This window comes from Thermomyces dupontii (assembly GCF_041956625.1).
Source record: "Thermomyces dupontii strain NRRL 2155 unplaced genomic scaffold VTN31scaffold_5, whole genome shotgun sequence".
In the NCBI taxonomy this organism is placed as follows: Eukaryota; Fungi; Ascomycota; class Eurotiomycetes; order Eurotiales; family Trichocomaceae; genus Thermomyces; species Thermomyces dupontii.
The window spans coordinates 1,169,947-1,186,672 of record NW_027192311.1 but is presented as its reverse complement, the minus strand read 5'-3'; the positions used below and the strand labels follow the sequence as shown (position 1 = coordinate 1,186,672).

The 16,726-nt window shown below is 54.9% G+C and overlaps 7 protein-coding genes across 7 annotated transcripts; 3 read left to right on the top strand and 4 right to left on the bottom strand.

The window, feature by feature from the left end:
- Nucleotides 1-91: 91 nt before the first annotated feature.
- VTN31DRAFT_5711 (uncharacterized protein) lies at nt 92-3,627 on the bottom strand (the record flags this gene model as incomplete). Its single annotated transcript, XM_069406241.1, has 7 exons — nt 92-235; nt 301-1,052; nt 1,110-2,603; nt 2,665-3,112; nt 3,169-3,384; nt 3,445-3,489; nt 3,571-3,627. 7 exons carry the CDS (start codon nt 3,625-3,627, stop codon nt 92-94), a joined length of 3,156 nt encoding a protein of 1,051 aa, XP_069259868.1.
- A 581-nt stretch (nt 3,628-4,208) lies between these two features.
- On the top strand, nt 4,209-4,686 carry VTN31DRAFT_5710 (uncharacterized protein; the record flags this gene model as incomplete). Its single annotated transcript, XM_069406240.1, has 2 exons — nt 4,209-4,253; nt 4,330-4,686. The coding sequence occupies 2 exons, from the start codon at nt 4,209-4,211 to the stop codon at nt 4,684-4,686; spliced, it is 402 nt and encodes a 133-aa protein (XP_069259867.1).
- A 158-nt stretch (nt 4,687-4,844) lies between these two features.
- On the bottom strand, nt 4,845-6,370 carry VTN31DRAFT_5709 (uncharacterized protein; the record flags this gene model as incomplete). The annotated part of the gene is made up of 2 exons (XM_069406238.1): nt 4,845-6,206; nt 6,284-6,370. The coding sequence occupies 2 exons, from the start codon at nt 6,368-6,370 to the stop codon at nt 4,845-4,847; spliced, it is 1,449 nt and encodes a 482-aa protein (XP_069259866.1).
- A 573-nt stretch (nt 6,371-6,943) lies between these two features.
- VTN31DRAFT_5708 (uncharacterized protein) lies at nt 6,944-8,680 on the top strand (the record flags this gene model as incomplete). Its single annotated transcript, XM_069406237.1, has 3 exons — nt 6,944-7,055; nt 7,416-7,572; nt 7,624-8,680. 3 exons carry the CDS (start codon nt 6,944-6,946, stop codon nt 8,678-8,680), a joined length of 1,326 nt encoding a protein of 441 aa, XP_069259865.1.
- Nucleotides 8,681-9,165: 485 nt separating this feature from the next.
- VTN31DRAFT_5707 (uncharacterized protein) lies at nt 9,166-10,890 on the bottom strand (the record flags this gene model as incomplete). The annotated part of the gene is made up of 4 exons (XM_069406236.1): nt 9,166-9,173; nt 9,240-10,599; nt 10,662-10,716; nt 10,778-10,890. 4 exons carry the CDS (start codon nt 10,888-10,890, stop codon nt 9,166-9,168), a joined length of 1,536 nt encoding a protein of 511 aa, XP_069259864.1.
- Nucleotides 10,891-11,335: 445 nt separating this feature from the next.
- VTN31DRAFT_5706 (uncharacterized protein) lies at nt 11,336-14,280 on the top strand (the record flags this gene model as incomplete). The annotated part of the gene is made up of 5 exons (XM_069406235.1): nt 11,336-11,340; nt 11,397-11,521; nt 11,576-13,878; nt 13,938-14,107; nt 14,178-14,280. The coding sequence occupies 5 exons, from the start codon at nt 11,336-11,338 to the stop codon at nt 14,278-14,280; spliced, it is 2,706 nt and encodes a 901-aa protein (XP_069259863.1).
- A 1,309-nt stretch (nt 14,281-15,589) lies between these two features.
- On the bottom strand, nt 15,590-16,489 carry VTN31DRAFT_5705 (uncharacterized protein; the record flags this gene model as incomplete). Its single annotated transcript, XM_069406234.1, has 1 exon — nt 15,590-16,489. One exon carries the CDS (start codon nt 16,487-16,489, stop codon nt 15,590-15,592), a length of 900 nt encoding a protein of 299 aa, XP_069259862.1.
- Between the last annotated feature and the right edge of the window lie 237 nt (nt 16,490-16,726).

Genomic DNA, 16,726 nt, shown 5'->3' with positions numbered 1-16,726 from the left:
CGGCCACATCTGCTCTGCATGCACACTCCGATCTACTTTCTGCCCCTCTAGATCTATTCACAATCATGTACGATGGAGACGGAGGAGCCGCCTATTCCCGCGGCGGGGCAAGACTGCCAGCTATCCTGCGCTTGGCCTCTTGCTTCTCCTCCAGAGTCACATTTTTCTTGGGCCGAATGTCCGGCTGGAACTGCGGAACATCGGGGGTGTGTCCGATGGACATACCAACGCGAATCTGAAAGGGACCAAAGATTAGAAAAAGAACAGAAACGTACGATCGATATTGAATGATGAACGTACCAATGTTTCAAGCGCAATGTTCGAATTTTCGACCAGATCACTGTCGAAAACGATCTTGCCCGGTTCGAAGAGGAGCAAAACGGTGCTGCCACCGAATTTGAAATACCCCAACTCCTCGGCACGCGTCACCTTCTCGCCGGCCTGGCGAGTAATCACGGAGCTGCCGACCATCATGGCACCCACGCAAATGACCATCACCCGCCCATGAGCCACCGACTCGATGGGTATCAGGACGCGGACGTTTTCTCCGTAGACATCCAATGCGGAGCGAATGGCCATCGGGTTCACCGTGTAGTATTCTCCTTCGATGGTCTTGGGAGTCCCTAGGACGCCATCGACAGGGATATGGAAACGGTGGTAGTCCTGGGGAGCGAGCCGGAAAATCCCCAGAGAGCCATTCTTGTATCGTGGCACATCCTCCGGGTACGCGTTCCCGAGCAGCCTCTCGATGGAGAATTCCCGTCCCTTCACCCAGATGCGGGTGGCATCGTCGATGCGGTCAAACACGACGCACCGGCAGTCCGCCGGCGAAACGGCGATCTTCGGATTGTCCGGAGCTGAGCAGGGCCGTGATCCGGGCTTCAGCTCACGATAGAAGAACTCGTTGAATGTCTTGAAGCTCTCTATCGGAAGCAAAACCTCGGACATGTCGAGGCGATGGAAGTTGATAAAGCTTTCAATTTGACTCGCAGATGCCGGGTCATCATATTTCTTGCCCTGCTTGATGCTCAGCGACTTGAGCATTTTCCGAACTGCACCGCGTTCTGTCAGCACATAAACTGTGTGGCTTGGATTCTAGTTTCTCTTACTCCTCTTCTTTTCCATCTCGCGGCTCTTCAGCCCCTTGTAAAGCAGGCGAATTCCCAGACGAACGTAGACGCTCATCCTTTCTTCATTGATCTGTCCAGTGATGCGGTCCTGGACCAGGATGTTGGCCGAGTTGGCGCCGAGCCGATACCCTCCGTACGAGATCTTGGTGATGACTTTGCTGTACCACTTCCGCTGGGCCTGGCTGGAGGTCACAAATCCTCCCATTACAAGGCTGTCCACTTGTCGCCAATCCTGACTGGCACATGTGGCTAGGTGCGTGATGATATCGGCATCCGAGCGCTTGCTGAGCCGAGGCTGGTGGCAGAGCGGACATTCACCGATCTCAATGACGTGTTCCTCACCGCGATCGTCGGCGAGATCGTCGGGAACAAGATCCGTCTCGCTGGATGCCGGCTGCTCGGTGTCGGGAAGCGTCGGGATATCCGTTCGCCGAGAGTCGGCATTGATCTGGGGAATGTCGTCCGTTTCTGAGAGGCTACTGGAGAGGTCCGGACTCTCTTCGTCGGTTGACGACAGTTTACTCGTCCCATAGCCTGACGAGCTAGCATTCTCAACGCGCTTCTTCTGGATCTCTTGGAGAGTTTCCTCCAAACATATGATCGTTTGATCGAAGGTGAGGTCGACCGTATCGCTAGACTGGTTCTCCGACGCGAAACGCTTGAAGAAGGAGTCGACAGTGGACTCCTTGAGCGTCGAGCCCAGCGTATCGAGCATGGTGGTCAGCTCGACTTTACTGATCCGGCCGCTATCGTCGGCATCGTACTGCTTGAGCATCACGCGCCAAAACTGCTGCCGGAGAGCCCGGTAGGGCATGTACTTTGCGCGGATGAAGAGTTCCGGGGAATGTTTATCTTCCCAGCGCTCCTTTTTCTCCAGCGTAAGAGGTATTACGTAGGTTCGGAGATCGTCATCTTCTTGCCCTGGGCTGTCGGGCTCTTCTATTTTGGGTGTCGGGGGCCCCGAGGGCACCGTGAGGGTGGACGAACTCTGCTCCGCAGGGACGCTGCTCGGAGGGGTGAGAGTCGGAGATTGGTCCCCCGGAGTATTCGTGGAGAGACTCGCGCTGGAGCCCCTGGACACCAAGGCCTGCTTAGAGCTTTTCGAGAGATTGGTTCCCGACGAGGACCGTGAGATGGGCAGTCGAAACCGGGGTTTAACTGGATTCGGCGTTCGGCCAACGAGAGAAGGCTCCGGCAGCCTGTACAGCTCCGTCTCCGGGTCGGCCTCCGGTGCAGCAGCGATAAGCGTCTGGAGTGGGAATTCAGCAGTCGCAACCAGATCGTTGCCCGACAACTTGTCGTGGTCGACTACGGTAAAGCTGATAGTGTAGTTTTGTTCGTGCTTCATCACTTGGAAGACCATTTTCTCGTCGAACACCGGGTTTAGGTTATGGCGGATGACCCGGGTCCGGAATGTTTTACGGCCAAGCGATGTCACCACAAAGGGGTCCATATCAAAAGACGTGCGAGTTACTGGACGTGAAGATCAGCGGAAAGGGCTTTCTCGTACTTCTGCCAACGCGGCCATTCTTACCGTTCTTTTCGGGTGGAAGGTCAGTGATCTTTGAGATCTCCATGAATACGAGACCTTCCACTCCACTGGATGCACCAGAGAACTCGTATGCACGAGCTGCGATCGACTTACGCTTCAACCGCCGGAGGCGCAGACGGCGTCTGCGCTTTTCTCGCCTTTCGGACCCTGCAGCATCGTCCGTTTCGTCCGTGGTCTCCGCCTCGTTGGAGTTGCTGGGCTCATCCTGCTCATTCCCAAATCCAGACACGAGGTCGTCCGCGTCCTCGTCTCCATCCCCGTCCGCGCCATCCGCATTGATAGCTGCGTGGAACTTGTGGAGGATATCCGCCGGCGACGCGGTCGGATTATTCGGATCGGCCAGGGCGAACTGGAGAAGGATCTCCCCGGATACTTCATCGTCCTTCTTTTTACCCGTCCTTCGTTTGGACTCGAGGGTGTACCATTTAGGCTGAAGAATTGCGTCAACAGCATGGCAGGCGACTCAAGGGTTTACTGGGCACGCACTTGCTGCTGGATCTGTCCGTCCGCGAAGATCTCCTCGAGTGCGACGTCAAACTCCCCCATATAATCCCTCTTGAAGCGGTCGCGGTCCCAGCAGACGCATTCTAGCAGGGGCACTCCGTGCACGGGAAGGTCGAAGGTCACGTTCCAGTCGGGATTGAGGGTTTTGCTGATGGTGGGCGTTGACTGTCGGGCATCTCCGAGGGTCACCACCAGGTACTGGGCATCCGTCAGCATTGACTCCGGCGATCCCAAGGCCGATGGACGGGGCCGACTCACCGGATCACTGGTTCCTCCTCGATCCTTTGGGGCCAAGTTCCTACCCTAGCCAAGCGGAAAAAGCATCCCGTCAGTTTGCGACTGTCCCGGGATCGCGATCGGCACCAACAGAAAGAGCATACGCACCTTGATCACGGTGACCTTGAGGATCAAGCTGGACGATCCGTCTGTTGGCGATCTCATTGGGCTGGTGGCTCTACTTTGCTGCGAGGGTGTCGAGCTCCTGTAGCTGGAGAAGCGTTGCGTCAAGGAGAGACGGACCATGGCGGCAGCGGTCAGGGCGCTTGAATGCGGGGCACAGGAACTGTCACCGCTGTCGGGCTGTTGAACACCAACGCCGTGCTGTGACTCAAAAGCACTCCCTCAACAATGGATTGAGTTGGTGCCGATGAGCTCCGCCACGGCAACACGAGCTGCAGGCCGACCACACCGGGGAGAAGAATTGGACTCAGAATCGAATCATGCAACGGCCGCAATGCTGCTGGGAGGCTCTCACGATAAATTTAAATGTACCCTAAACGTAAGCCCACTGCTGCTCTGCATCAGCTGTGGGGATTTATGGACGAGTTATATACGGAGTACGGGATATTCGGACTCATATAGTTCGAGCGAGTCGGTATGGGGTCACATCTGGCTTGGTCTGTGTACGAGGACCGCGACACAAAGCGGAACTTCTCGCTGAGCTACTGTGCACCAGAGCAAATGAGGTTTGGCGCAGGCGAACGGGGACCAGGGAGCCCTCCAGATTGAGGATTCGGTCTACAATGGATTGGACATTGCGGTGGCAGAGAGACTGCGGGGTGGAAAAGGTACAGTACGAGCACACACACGATGGATAGGTTTAAAATGCAGAGTGAAATGCTAACCTTTCTATCTGGCCAACAGGTGTTGAGGATCACTGCGGATTACCTAATGACATATTGTGGCACCAACGGTCTGGCGGTGCGAGTGGCTCAGGGGCCTCAGGCAGCACGGTGGCTGCGTGGCACAGTTGCTGCTGAGCCCCGCATTCTTCCAAGATTGGCATGCAGGCGGGTAAATCGGAGAAACCGCGCCACAACTAGCCTGATTGGGACAAGCAAATGCCAAGACCCGCTAAACCAAATCTGGACACAAACCCCCACAAGTCCACGTCAGAGCCCGCCCTGTTCCGAAGCGGATCGAATCGATCGAGGATCGATCGTCGTCGATGGGCCAGGGTTTGGCCCTATGGGATGCTCCGGCGGCCTCGGAATTGGATGAAGATGGCCCCTGATGACGAATCCTGGGGAAAGAGAGTCGGCTTGGATCATATGCTGACTCTCTCTGGTCAGAGGGAACGATTAGGAAACCTAGAAATCAGTATGTGTGCAAATTGAGATCATCGAAATGACAATTGTGCCTCCGCCGCAATAATAGGCTCAATCGCGATGCAGATTCCGTTCCCGCCCCCAGACAGCATCCGCATTGGCTTTGCCCTTGGTCTCCGGTACAAACCACGCAATCAAGCTGCCAAAGAGCGCGGCCAGAGCAGCAAAGATCCAGTAGATCCGTCCATGCCCTCCCAGCCACATATTGAGCATGGGGAAGAATTGCGCGACGATGAAGGTGGAAACCCAATTGGCAGCGAGTGCCCAGCTCTGCGTTGCTCCCACAGCCTCGGGGCCCACCAGCTCCGATGCCAGGATGAACGGCACCGGGCCGAGGCCGACGGCGAAGCTGGCCACAAATGACAGACTGGCCACCGCCGAGAGGGCCTTTTGGTTGACAGAGATGCCCAGAGCAAGAAGCATGGACGCAAGGCCCATGCCCGTGATACTGAGCAGCAGACAGGTCTTGCGCCCAATGCGATCCGGCAGGGGGGAGCATGCCGCCGTGACCACGAGGTTCAACACAGAGATCAAGATGGCCAGCAGCGGCGCACCCGTCGGGAAAGTGTCCTGAAGCAGGGAGACGCTGTACATGATGATGCTGTTGATGCCAGTAAATTGCTGAGAAATCATGACCACCACCACTGCATAGACGGCAGCGCGGTTCTTGGGGTCTGTGATGACGTTGAAGATGGTCACTGGAGGACTGCGCGCGGGGGCATTCTGCGGCGGCGGCGACAACAGAGACTGTCGTTCTTCTGCCGCCTCACTGTTTGCAAAGGCACTCCATGCCTTCACTTCCGCCTCGATATCAGCGTCTCGCCCACGGATGCGCTGGAGGACTTTGCGGGCCTGGGCCGTGCGCTCATGCTCGGCCAGCCAGGTTGGCGTTTCCGGCACGACCAGCAGACCAAGGAGCTTCGTCAGGCCCAGGGCCGCACCCACGGCAAGGATGACTCTCCACAGACTGCCACGGCTGAGGAAGTAGCCCAGAAGACTTGCCAGTAGAATGCCCACGTTCGTCATGACCTGCGTAAAGGCGCCGAAGAAGCCACGCGAGGCCGGGGGTGCGACTTCAGATATAAAGATGGGGCCAACCACGATGGATGCCCCTGCGCCAATGCCGCTCAGAAATCGTCCGATGACGAGGAGAGGAATATTGGAGGACACTGCCTCAATGGCAGATCCCAGAATGAAGAAGACCGTTGTACCTCGCAGGGCGGGCAATCGGCCTGATTTAGTCGCTACTGGCCCAGCTATTAAAGCGCCTACAAAACCCCCAAGTGTGTAGGAAGATGATACCAGGCCAAACTGGGTTGGATTCATGGGGATGCATTGCGGCAAGCCCTTTGAAGAAACGGTGACGGTGGCCTGGTCGCAGGTGAGCACGGCCTGGGGGGTGTTCAATTCAGCCTACACCGGGCCGTTGATCAGCAACCAATCTATCGTGGGAACATCGTATGAATTTAGCGATGAGATAAGATGCATACTAGATGGTAGCCGAACTGCAGGGGTCCCAGGGTCGCGACGAAGACGAGGAAAACTAGGTACGAGGTGACCTGGGTCTTCGCGGCCATAGCTGCCGGCTGAGCGAACGTACGAGCTGGTCAAGTAGGGGTTATGAGCGTGCGGAAATAATGCGTCGATTCAAGGGATCCCGATCCGAATGACTGCCTTGAGTCCTTGACCCGAGTCGTGACAATTGGAGATGGCTGAAAAGGGGAGCGCGCCCAGGTTACCAAGCCAATAGTTAACTGGACTCACTGCTGGTTTAGGTTACAAAAACTCCCAAGTAACGCTTACTAATCCATCGAGTGCATTGCGCATGACGAATACAATCGCCTCAGGCTGCAAACAACGCTGCAGCTTCCAGCACAAGGTACATAGCCAGAGCAGCAACTCGAGCTGTAAGCTACATACTTATTATTTCCGCGGGCGAACTAGTTAGTTAATTACCCGTCTCCCTCCCCGTCCGTTCCCACTGTTGCTCCCAGCTCCTCCAAAACGAGCCCGGCAGACCAGTCTTCCGTGGTCCACTCGCGCTCTGCTCCGCCGCTGCTGGCACGGCACCACCCACCAGCGGTCTTTTTTGCCGTCGGAACCAGACTACTGTGTCAGACCTGCCGAACAGCTTGATCGATTCTGATCTCATGAGCTTGACAAATCCGCCATCATCCGCCGGCCCATTGACTGCTTCTTCTATTCGTCCAGCCACGTCGTCCAATGCGAACCTCAAGCGGAGTGTTCAGGCCACTTGTGATGGTAAATAAGCTGATCATTTGATTTCCCCGATGCCCTTGGTCGACATGTCTGCTGTTTGGAGCCTGCCTTGATTGCCTGTCTATCTATTTTTCTTCTTTTATTTTTTTTTCTTCCCTCTCAATCTTTTTCTCACTCTTTCTTTTCCGTGAATCGAGTGAGGCTTGGATCCCCGACCATGTTCCGGAGAGACTATTACCCCTTTCTCAACTCTTTTGAGAACTCCTACTTTCGTGGTAATCTCCCTTCTATCGCATTACGTGCATGCATGTGAAGCGGCCGACCTCGTCGATCCTTGAGCGTCCTTTGGATTTCCCGACTGTCTCGACTTTGATCTGTGGACCGGTCACTGACTCATCTCAGAACCCAGCGACCAAAAGAGATCGAGAACCGGCTACACCACGAAAGTTCGGATCCGAGATAAGTATCGCATCGTGGGCTTCATCAGCAGTGGTACCTATGGCCGGGTGTACAAGGCCGTCAGCAAACATGGCGAGCCTCGCGAATTCGCCATCAAGAAGTCGGTTGACTGGTGTACCTGGTGCAAAGGTCCATGCTAATCGTCGAACAGATTCAAGCCCGACAAGGAAGGCGAGTTAATCCAATACACCGGTCTGTCTCAGTCGGCAATACGTGAAATGGCTCTTTGTTCGGAGCTGAATCATCCGAATATCATCGGTCTGGAGGAGATCATTCTGGAAGACAAGTGCATCTTCATGGTCTTCGAATACACCGAGCACGACCTGCTGCAGATCATCCATCACCATACACAGCCGCAGCGACATCCGATTCCAGCCAACATGGTGCGGTCCATCCTGTTCCAACTGCTGAACGGATTGCTCTACCTGCACAGAAACTGGGTGCTTCATCGGGATCTGAAACCGGCCAATATTTTAGTCACCTCCAAAGGCGCCATCCGAATCGGCGATCTGGGTCTCGCGCGTCTCTTCTACAAACCGCTGAACTCGCTCTTTTTGGGCGACAGAGTCGTAGTGACAATCTGGTATCGGGCTCCAGAGCTACTCCTCGGTAGTCGCCACTACACGCCTGCTGTGGACCTCTGGGCTCTCGGATGTATCTTCGCCGAGCTACTATCGCTGCGACCGATCTTTAAAGGCGAGGAGGCCAAGATGGACTGCAAGAAGACAGTACCCTTCCAGCGCAATCAAATGATGAAGATCATCGAGATCCTCGGCATGCCACGCAAGGAGACCTGGCCCGGACTGGTGTCCATGCCGGAGTATCAAAACCTGCAGTCCCTGGCCATGGGCTACAACAAGCCCTCCAATCTCGAGGCATGGTATCATAGCTGCCTGAAAAACAACGGCTACTCCGCCAACTCCCCCGTTGGTACACCCGGACGCGAAGGCTTCGACCTGCTGTCGCGACTGCTCGAATACGACCCCACTAAGCGCATCACCGCCGCGGAGGCACTGCAGCACCCGTACTTCACCAACGGGCCCCCGATCAGCGCGAACTGCTTCGCGGGCTACGAGGGGAAGTACCCGCATCGTCGCGTCAGTCAGGAGGACAACGATATGCGGACCGGCAGCTTACCGGGCACAAAGCGCAGTGGCTTACCCGAGGATGCGCTTGTTGCGAGAGCGTCCAAGCGTATGAAAGAGTGAGGCGGTCTCTTCTCTTTCCGTGTTTGCTTCTCTAGCTCGGCGTTCGGGATTCTTGTTCTCTCTGGGTGGATGGAAAGGGTTAGCTAAGGATTAGACTTTGGCGCTGGATGGAATTTCTACCCTCTCGTGGCGTTCACGGAGTTTCATGCATTATGGATAACTATATGGTGGCATTTGTTCTGTCTGCATTGATATAATTTCATGAATCGAACGGTGCAGGATCATCGAGAACCCCAATAGCGATACTTGGAGCCCTTAACAAAGGTTGTCAATCTTCTGACCAGAGTACGAGAGACTGAACACCTGTGCCCACACCCCGGGTTCCATTGAACAATCTTTCATCAAGTCCAAGTGAAGAGGAACAATAATGACAACCATAACCGATCAATTATTCCCAAGAGTTTACCCTTAAAGAAAGTATTCCGTTCCGTTTCATCATCATATAGCCAGAAGAATACAGTCCAAAGTCATCCAATCATCAAGCATCAATAGCCTTATCCAGCAAGTCAGTAAGTAAGAGAGAAGATCCCATGCGTGTTGTGTACTAGGGAGTACGTACCACTCTGCTCCCGACGATGATCACCTCCCTCGCCATCGGAGCCGGAACCAGCCTGCGCAACACTCTCCCTCGCCCGCGCCGCACCCGCAAGGTTATCCCCGCGGAGCTTTTCGAAATACGCCTTGACATCCTCCGCGCTGACCGTTCGGCCGCTCTCGGCGAACGGTTTGAGGAACTCCTTGACTTTATCGCGCAGGTGGTTGTACGCCATGACACCCTCGATGGCGCGTACGCGATCGATGGTGCTGAGCGCCGCCTCGCCGCGCTCGTACAGGCTGCCCGTGCCGTGGCTGCCGCCGCCGTTGGCCTCGTTGCCGTCGCCGCCCTCCGACAGCGGCGGCTCGTACACCTCTTCTTCCTCGCGGAGCTGTGGGTGGGGCGCTAGGCGCGGGAAGCAATCCAGGCAGTGGCATAGATGGTCCCGGAAGTCCTCCTTCAAGAATAGCGAGAATGTGCCCGATGGCTCTTCTCTTGGGAGAGACGCGTGCTTGGAGCTCGGCGGTTTGTCGGGGCGAGTTTCTTCGGAAACAGTACCCGAGTCAATCGTGTCTTTGCCCTTGGTTCGCTTGACGTTGTGAGTTTCTTCTTCGTTGTCCTCGTCGCGGTTTTTACGCTTCAATGACGAAGCAGATGCTTCTTCAGCGGTGTCTTTGGAGCCGTCGGCGGCCTCAACTCTCTTAAGGCCGCCGTCCTTGTAAACGGGAGGAAGGAATCCCTTAGTCCCAGCATATCGCTTCAACCATGGAGCCGATTCCAAGCATTTGTAGCAAATAAACGTCTCAAAGTCATCTTCTTCGGGGAAGCCAGGAGGCAGAGGAGGCTCTTCATCGTCATCATTTTCTTCCGATTTGGCGATTCTCCTGTCCTCCCCGTTATTCGACGCCGTGGCTTTGTGCCATCCACGAGGAAGGCCAACAAGACACTCTGGATGCCACCAGTCCTCTCCACAACCTCCAGTCTCCGCAGTTCCCAGACCGAGACACTGGAACATGGTTCCCTTCTCCTTGTTAGGGTCGTACTCCTCGTTGCACCCGCAAAATCGATTGCGGAAATTATGATTGTACGCATTGCCTTCTGCAGGTTTCTGCGAATGAACTCCCTTGGTGCCATTCGCGGGGTCTACACGGAGTGTGCACGGCGAGGTCGCGGGGAAACGCGTCGTACCGCAGTCACAGACAAAATTCCGCTTGCTGAAGAGCTCCACGAGCGTGTGTTCACCATGGCACGAGATCGAGCAAGAGTAGCATACAGCAGCTGCATTGTAGGGTTCATTCTCGTTATCCGGGGGAGGGTTGCACGTCAAGCAGGAGAAGAGCGTCTGTCGCAGGGGGCCCAGGGGTTGCGTGCACGAGTCAAAAGACTAAGGAGGCCGATCAGCACCTTGTTGATGAACAGGTCCTCCGGAACCTCCGGAAAACATACATATGGCAAAGCTTCACGGGCATCTGCTTCCAATCGCAGTTGGGATTCGATAAAGCTATTATTCACGATCAATATATGGTTCGTCTTGGAGATGCGCGGCGCAGTTTGGGGCTTACTCCTTCGCCGTCTGCGAGTCCTCTGATGCGGCGCTTTCTCTTCGTTGCGGACCCTCGCGATGCGATTTCAACTGCGCGTCGCCCGCGCTCGAAGAGGCTTGCGACGATTCCATCATATCCAACAGTTCCCTGTATATACTAACAATGGGCGGATGAACCGCGAGATGATTGATACGCGGAGTTGGATGGCGTCGTGTGCCACTATACCCGATATGGCAATATTAAACACAGCTCTCGCGGTTTGCGGAGTCTCGAAGATCTGACCATAGGCATGGAGCACTGCTGGAATTGATTCGAGCATTCGAATGGCGTGCCTCGATTATACTGTTGAACGATATTGGCCGGCAGCAGACGACAGACATTCCAGGTGCATATTTCTAATCACGTGACTTTCCATATCAGGTTTAATTGGGTCCTAACCGCGACGCGCGAGTCGCGTCTCGCACGCGTCTCAAGAAACGTGGTCGTCGCCAACACGGCCGTCCTCACGTTTTCTAGGATCTTCCCATTGCACCTCGATGAACAGCTGAGTAAATTCTCTGAAATCATCGAGACACCATGAGGTACGTATTCCCATAGCGGCTACCTTGAAAGAGACTGAGTAATGTAACTTCTCCAGCACCCCATTGCGACCCAACCCCTCTGCCGCCAACCGCGGTGTAGGTGCCGTAGGCGGCTCAAATCGCCGGAAGAGAGAGAGAGAGCCAGAAGATGAGTCTTCATCCGTTGCTCCTCCATCAAGTCGTACGTGCTGTTGATTCGTTCATGACCTGATATCTGGTGCTGACATATCGCCAGCGCCACCGTCCTCCCCGCCGGTGATGCCTTTTGAAGATGATCCGGACCGTGAGGAAGAGGAATTCCCTGCTGATATCGATGACCTCGACGAAATGGCCGAAGATGAAGACGGCATCGATCTGTTCGCGGAGAACTTCGAACGAGATTACCGCCCCGTCGGGAATGAGCAATACCGCGGGAATTACATTGTGGACGATGATGTGGACGCGGAAGGTCTCGACATCGGTGCCCGTCGCGAGCTCGAAGCTCGCTTGAACAAACGAGATCGCGCACTGGCGCGGCGCCAGCGTATGCCGGCGGCGTTCTTGCAAGACGATGACGAAGACGCCGATATGGACCTCTCACGACAGGTCCGACGCAAGCGACACCACTATGATGAAGACCGGGATGATATGGACATGCACGACGATATCATGGAGGAAGAACTCACCCTTGAGGAGCTGGCGGACCCCAAGGCCGCCAACTTGACCGAGTGGATTCAACAGCCAGCGGTCATGCGAAGCATCAGCCGCGAGTTCAAGGCTTTCTTAACCGAATATATTGACGAGTCGGGTCAGTCGGTTTACGGCAATCGGGTGAAGACGCTCGGTGAGGTCAATTCGGCGTCTCTCGAAGTGTCCTACGCCCATCTGGTTGCCGCCCGAGCGGTCCTAGGGTACTTTGTCGCGAACGAGCCCACAGAGGTGCTGAAAATCTTTGACCAGGCTGCGCTGGAAGTCACTCTCTTCCATTATCCCCAGTACGCGGATATCCACAACGAGATTCACGTACGCATCACCGATCTACCCCTTTGCTACTCGCTCAGAGAGCTGCGCCAGTCCCATCTCAACTGTCTCGTGCGCGTGAGCGGCGTGGTCACACGGCGCACGGGAGTGTTCCCGCAGCTGAAGTACGTGATGTTTACATGCAACAAGTGCGGTGTCACCCTCGGTCCGTTCCAGCAAGAGGCGTCGGCAGAAGTGAAGATCTCTTATTGCCAGAGCTGCACCTCCCGCGGGCCTTTTACCATGAACTCGGAGAAGACCGTGTACCGGAACTACCAGAAACTGACCCTGCAGGAGTCCCCTGGTTCGGTGCCAGCTGGACGACTGCCACGGCAACGCGAGGTGATCCTGCTTGCCGATCTCATCGACAGCGCCAAGCCCGGCGACGAGATCGAGGTCACTGGCATTTATCGAAACAGCTACGACGCGCACCTCAACAATAAGAACGGTTTCCCTGTCTTTGCCACGATCATCGAGGCGAACCATATCGTCAAAGCGCATGATCAGATGGCTGGTTTCCATCTGACGGAGGAAGATGAACGCAAGATCCGAGCTCTCTCCCGGGACCCGGACATTGTTGACAAAATCATCCGCTCAATTGCCCCGAGCATCTATGGACACGAAGACGTCAAGACGGCGATTGCATTGTCGCTGTTTGGCGGTGTGCGCAAGGAAGCGCAGGGTAAAATGGCCATTCGTGGCGACATCAACGTCCTTCTTCTTGGCGATCCCGGCACGGCCAAGTCGCAATTCCTGAAATACGTCGAGAAGACGGCACATCGTGCTGTTTTTGCGACCGGACAGGGTGCCAGCGCGGTCGGTCTGACTGCCAGCGTGCGGCGGGACCCCTTGACCAGCGAGTGGACGCTGGAGGGTGGTGCGCTTGTGCTTGCGGACCGGGGCACGTGCCTGATTGACGAATTCGACAAGATGAATGATCAAGACCGCACGTCGATCCACGAAGCCATGGAGCAGCAGACCATTTCCATTTCCAAGGCCGGCATCGTCACGACGCTGCAAGCGCGGTGTGCCGTGATCGCGGCAGCCAACCCCATCGGCGGCCGTTACAACAGCACGCTGTCATTCTCGGACAACGTGCAGCTGACGGAGCCGATTCTGTCTCGGTTCGACATCCTCTGCGTGATCCGCGACACCGTGCAGCCCAGTGAGGATGAACGGCTGGCCAAGTTCGTCGTGGAATCTCACCACCGCGCGAACCCGGGCCGCCCGCAACGCGATGCCCAGGGCCGGTTGATCGACAAGGACGGCAACCTGATCGACGAGGAGGGCTATCGCATCAACGAGCAAGGCGAGCGTCTGCCGCTGACCCCGGAGGAGGAGGAGGCGCGGGCGGAGATGGAGCGCAAGGCGGCGGAGGAGAAAGAAGGCGAGATTCCCCAGGAACTTCTCCGCAAATACATTTTGTACGCGCGGGAGCGGTGCCACCCGAAGCTCTATCAGATCGACCAGGACAAGATTGCCCGGCTCTTTGCCGACATGAGACGCGAGGCGAACACCACGGGTGCCTATCCGATTACGGTACGTGCGGACCCCTCGGATGATTACCAAGGAACGCTAATCCTCACTGGTGTTGGCAGGTCCGTCACCTGGAGTCGATCATGCGCATTGCCGAGGCTTTCTGCAAGATGCGACTGTCAGAGTACTGCTCGGCACAGGACATTGACCGCGCGATTGCGGTCACCGTGGATTCGTTCATCGGCAGCCAGAAAGTCAGCTGCAAGAAGGCGCTGTCACGGGCTTTTGCCAAGTACGTCTCTCCTATCATTCCACCCAATACATTGCCGATCATGATGATGATTCCTGACTAAAACTTGCAGATACACCTTGGCGCGACCCAAGCCTCGGTCGCAGCGAAAAGCCGGTATCCCGCTGGAGCGGCCATTCGCCCACCGGGAGATTCATGTTGGGATGGATGATTGAACGGGGATGCGATGAGGGTTGGGAATGGTAGATTGGGTATTGATATCTATGGCGTTAGGGGGGTTGCTTTTCTGTCGACGTTAATCTCTCATGGTAGGCTGAATTGCATGAATCTTGCCTTTGGGAGGTACCCTCCTGTACATTGCGGAATCGTTGAGAACCGTCGCTCATCTGCCGTACATTGTGCCGCCGTCGACGAACGCCCAAAAGCAAAAGTCATAGTTCAAACCGGATTGGCCCCGCAAATCATGCTCTCAGCTTCTCAATCCAGTTTATGGACTAATTACAGCCTGGCTTTGACTTGATGATTGATGACTGTGCTCTTTGTCACTTCGTAAGCATGAGTACCACCATGATGTCGAAGCAAGTGGGCAAGTCGATCTAAGTAGTCAGGTTCACCACTTGTCTGCTTTTGCGTATGTACCATAACATGGGTGTTTTCAACAGAGTTCTCTTCAGTCCGAAACGGCCTCTCAGGAACATCATGATATTGTCGTTTCCCTTCCTGACGAAGTCCTGGACCTAAAAGACAATGACCGAAACCAGGAGGTGCGTATCGATCTGTCCTTGGTGTTCAAAAGGAGAAGAATCTATTCGGACAGGGCAACAATCAAAGGCCACTGGGACACGGCTGGAGAACGTGCTGGCCGCGTTGGAGAGATTCACCTGAGGAAACGGCCGGTTTTGCGAGCCAATAAACCCGTGCTATCCAGTCTGCAGTTATCCCGATGGCCCTTTCAATCCACAAGGCTGTTCCTCAACAACGACCAGCAGGCTACGGGACGACTCGAGTCTGACTACCGGCTCAGCGTCCGGTGGATGAATTGTGCTCAGTGTATCAAACGAAAAAAAAAAAAAAAAACGCGGCTCCCACTAGCGGGACTGGAGGGATTGGAACGGATGGTCTTTATGATATTCAACGATGTTTGATAGACGTTTACGCAGTCGGATCAAAAGGAATCGATTGCAAAAACCATGATCGAATTCGATCGACGGTGGAAGCACTGGCCACAGGTTCTCCAAGTGCATCACCTCGTGCCGGTTCAACGGTTGACAGGACCACTCCATCGGCCGATTACTGGTTTGTACAGGACCAATCCGTCTCAGTGTCGAATCACTGGCAAATTCCATGGTAGAAACCAACAACGGAGAACAAGAACCTAACTAACACAACATTGCATGATCGGATGGTCCCAGTGTGAAACTGTCAACTGTCAAAGTAACTATGGAAAGTTCCAAACGCCAGCCACTGTGACTGATAAGCGATCAGCGAAGTTTCTTGGGCCAAATCAAGGCTAACCATAACAGGCTAGCGGGCTTGGCCGAAGTCCCTGATGATCCGCACTAACCCAAAGCAGTAGTTACTTCTTTGCAAACCACCGCCACAGCGGGACCCGGAGATTCTGGAAATATTGTACGTATACTCCGTACTCGAGGAACATGGGCATGATTGGAGCCACAAAGGAATCGAAAAAGAACATGGACGCATCCAGATGGCGATCCGTCCATGGTCCTCCTGATACGGTAACATTTCTAACAAAGTTAATTTGGCCAGCGGGCTATTGGCGGGCAGCGGGAAATCCTCTGATTGGTCCAATCTCCGTGCCTTTGCAACGTGCGATCGGCCGGCCGCCCACAGGCAGTCAGGCACAAATGCCGGCAGTACGGAGTAAAATTTGTGGACAAACAAAGAATCGCCGAGGTACTTGTATCTGTATGTATCAAGAGTTATTAATGTACCTGACTCGTCAGTAAATGGAGAAGGAATGGGTGAGACACGTGGGACCTGCCCGATGCAGTTGTTCTGGAATGGAATCCTGTGAACGGGTTCCCGACCTGTTCCTGAGCTCACGTGAGTCCGGCGGAGAGATGGATTAACTCTGGCTGCATTCAAAATAAATGATTCCGCGTCCGATTCCGTCGGTTGGCTGCGTTTCCTCCGAACTCGTCTTTTCCGCAGGCGGAACTTCCTGCCTTCACCGGAGAGGCCAAGAATCAGGTTTGATTGGCTCTCCCGCTTCTGAAACCCGAGCCCCAGCCCTAAGTTGATCCGATGACACCCCGATGAGACCCCGAGTCTGCGGTTGGCTGTCCAGATCCAGGGACGGTCATACTGTACAGTACTCCGTATGTATGTATGTATCTGCAGTCCGCATTGAGCGGGGGAATCGGCCCGGATGGACGAGCTGAGGCCTTTTAGGTTAAGCATTGTTTTTTAGGATGTGCATTGTAGGTTGCATGCAGAATCCTGGCATACTGTATGTACTGGCTGCCAGCTGGAGTAACCTAAATATTACCTACTGAGAATCGATCCTGGGCTGGACAAAGTAAAGTACCGCGAAAGACTAAGAGGACGATAGAGTCGCAGTGGCAACTTGGCAGTGGCAACGCATAGAAAAAAAAAAAAAAAAAAAAGACTTTGAAGAATCGGTGGGTTAGAACTTTA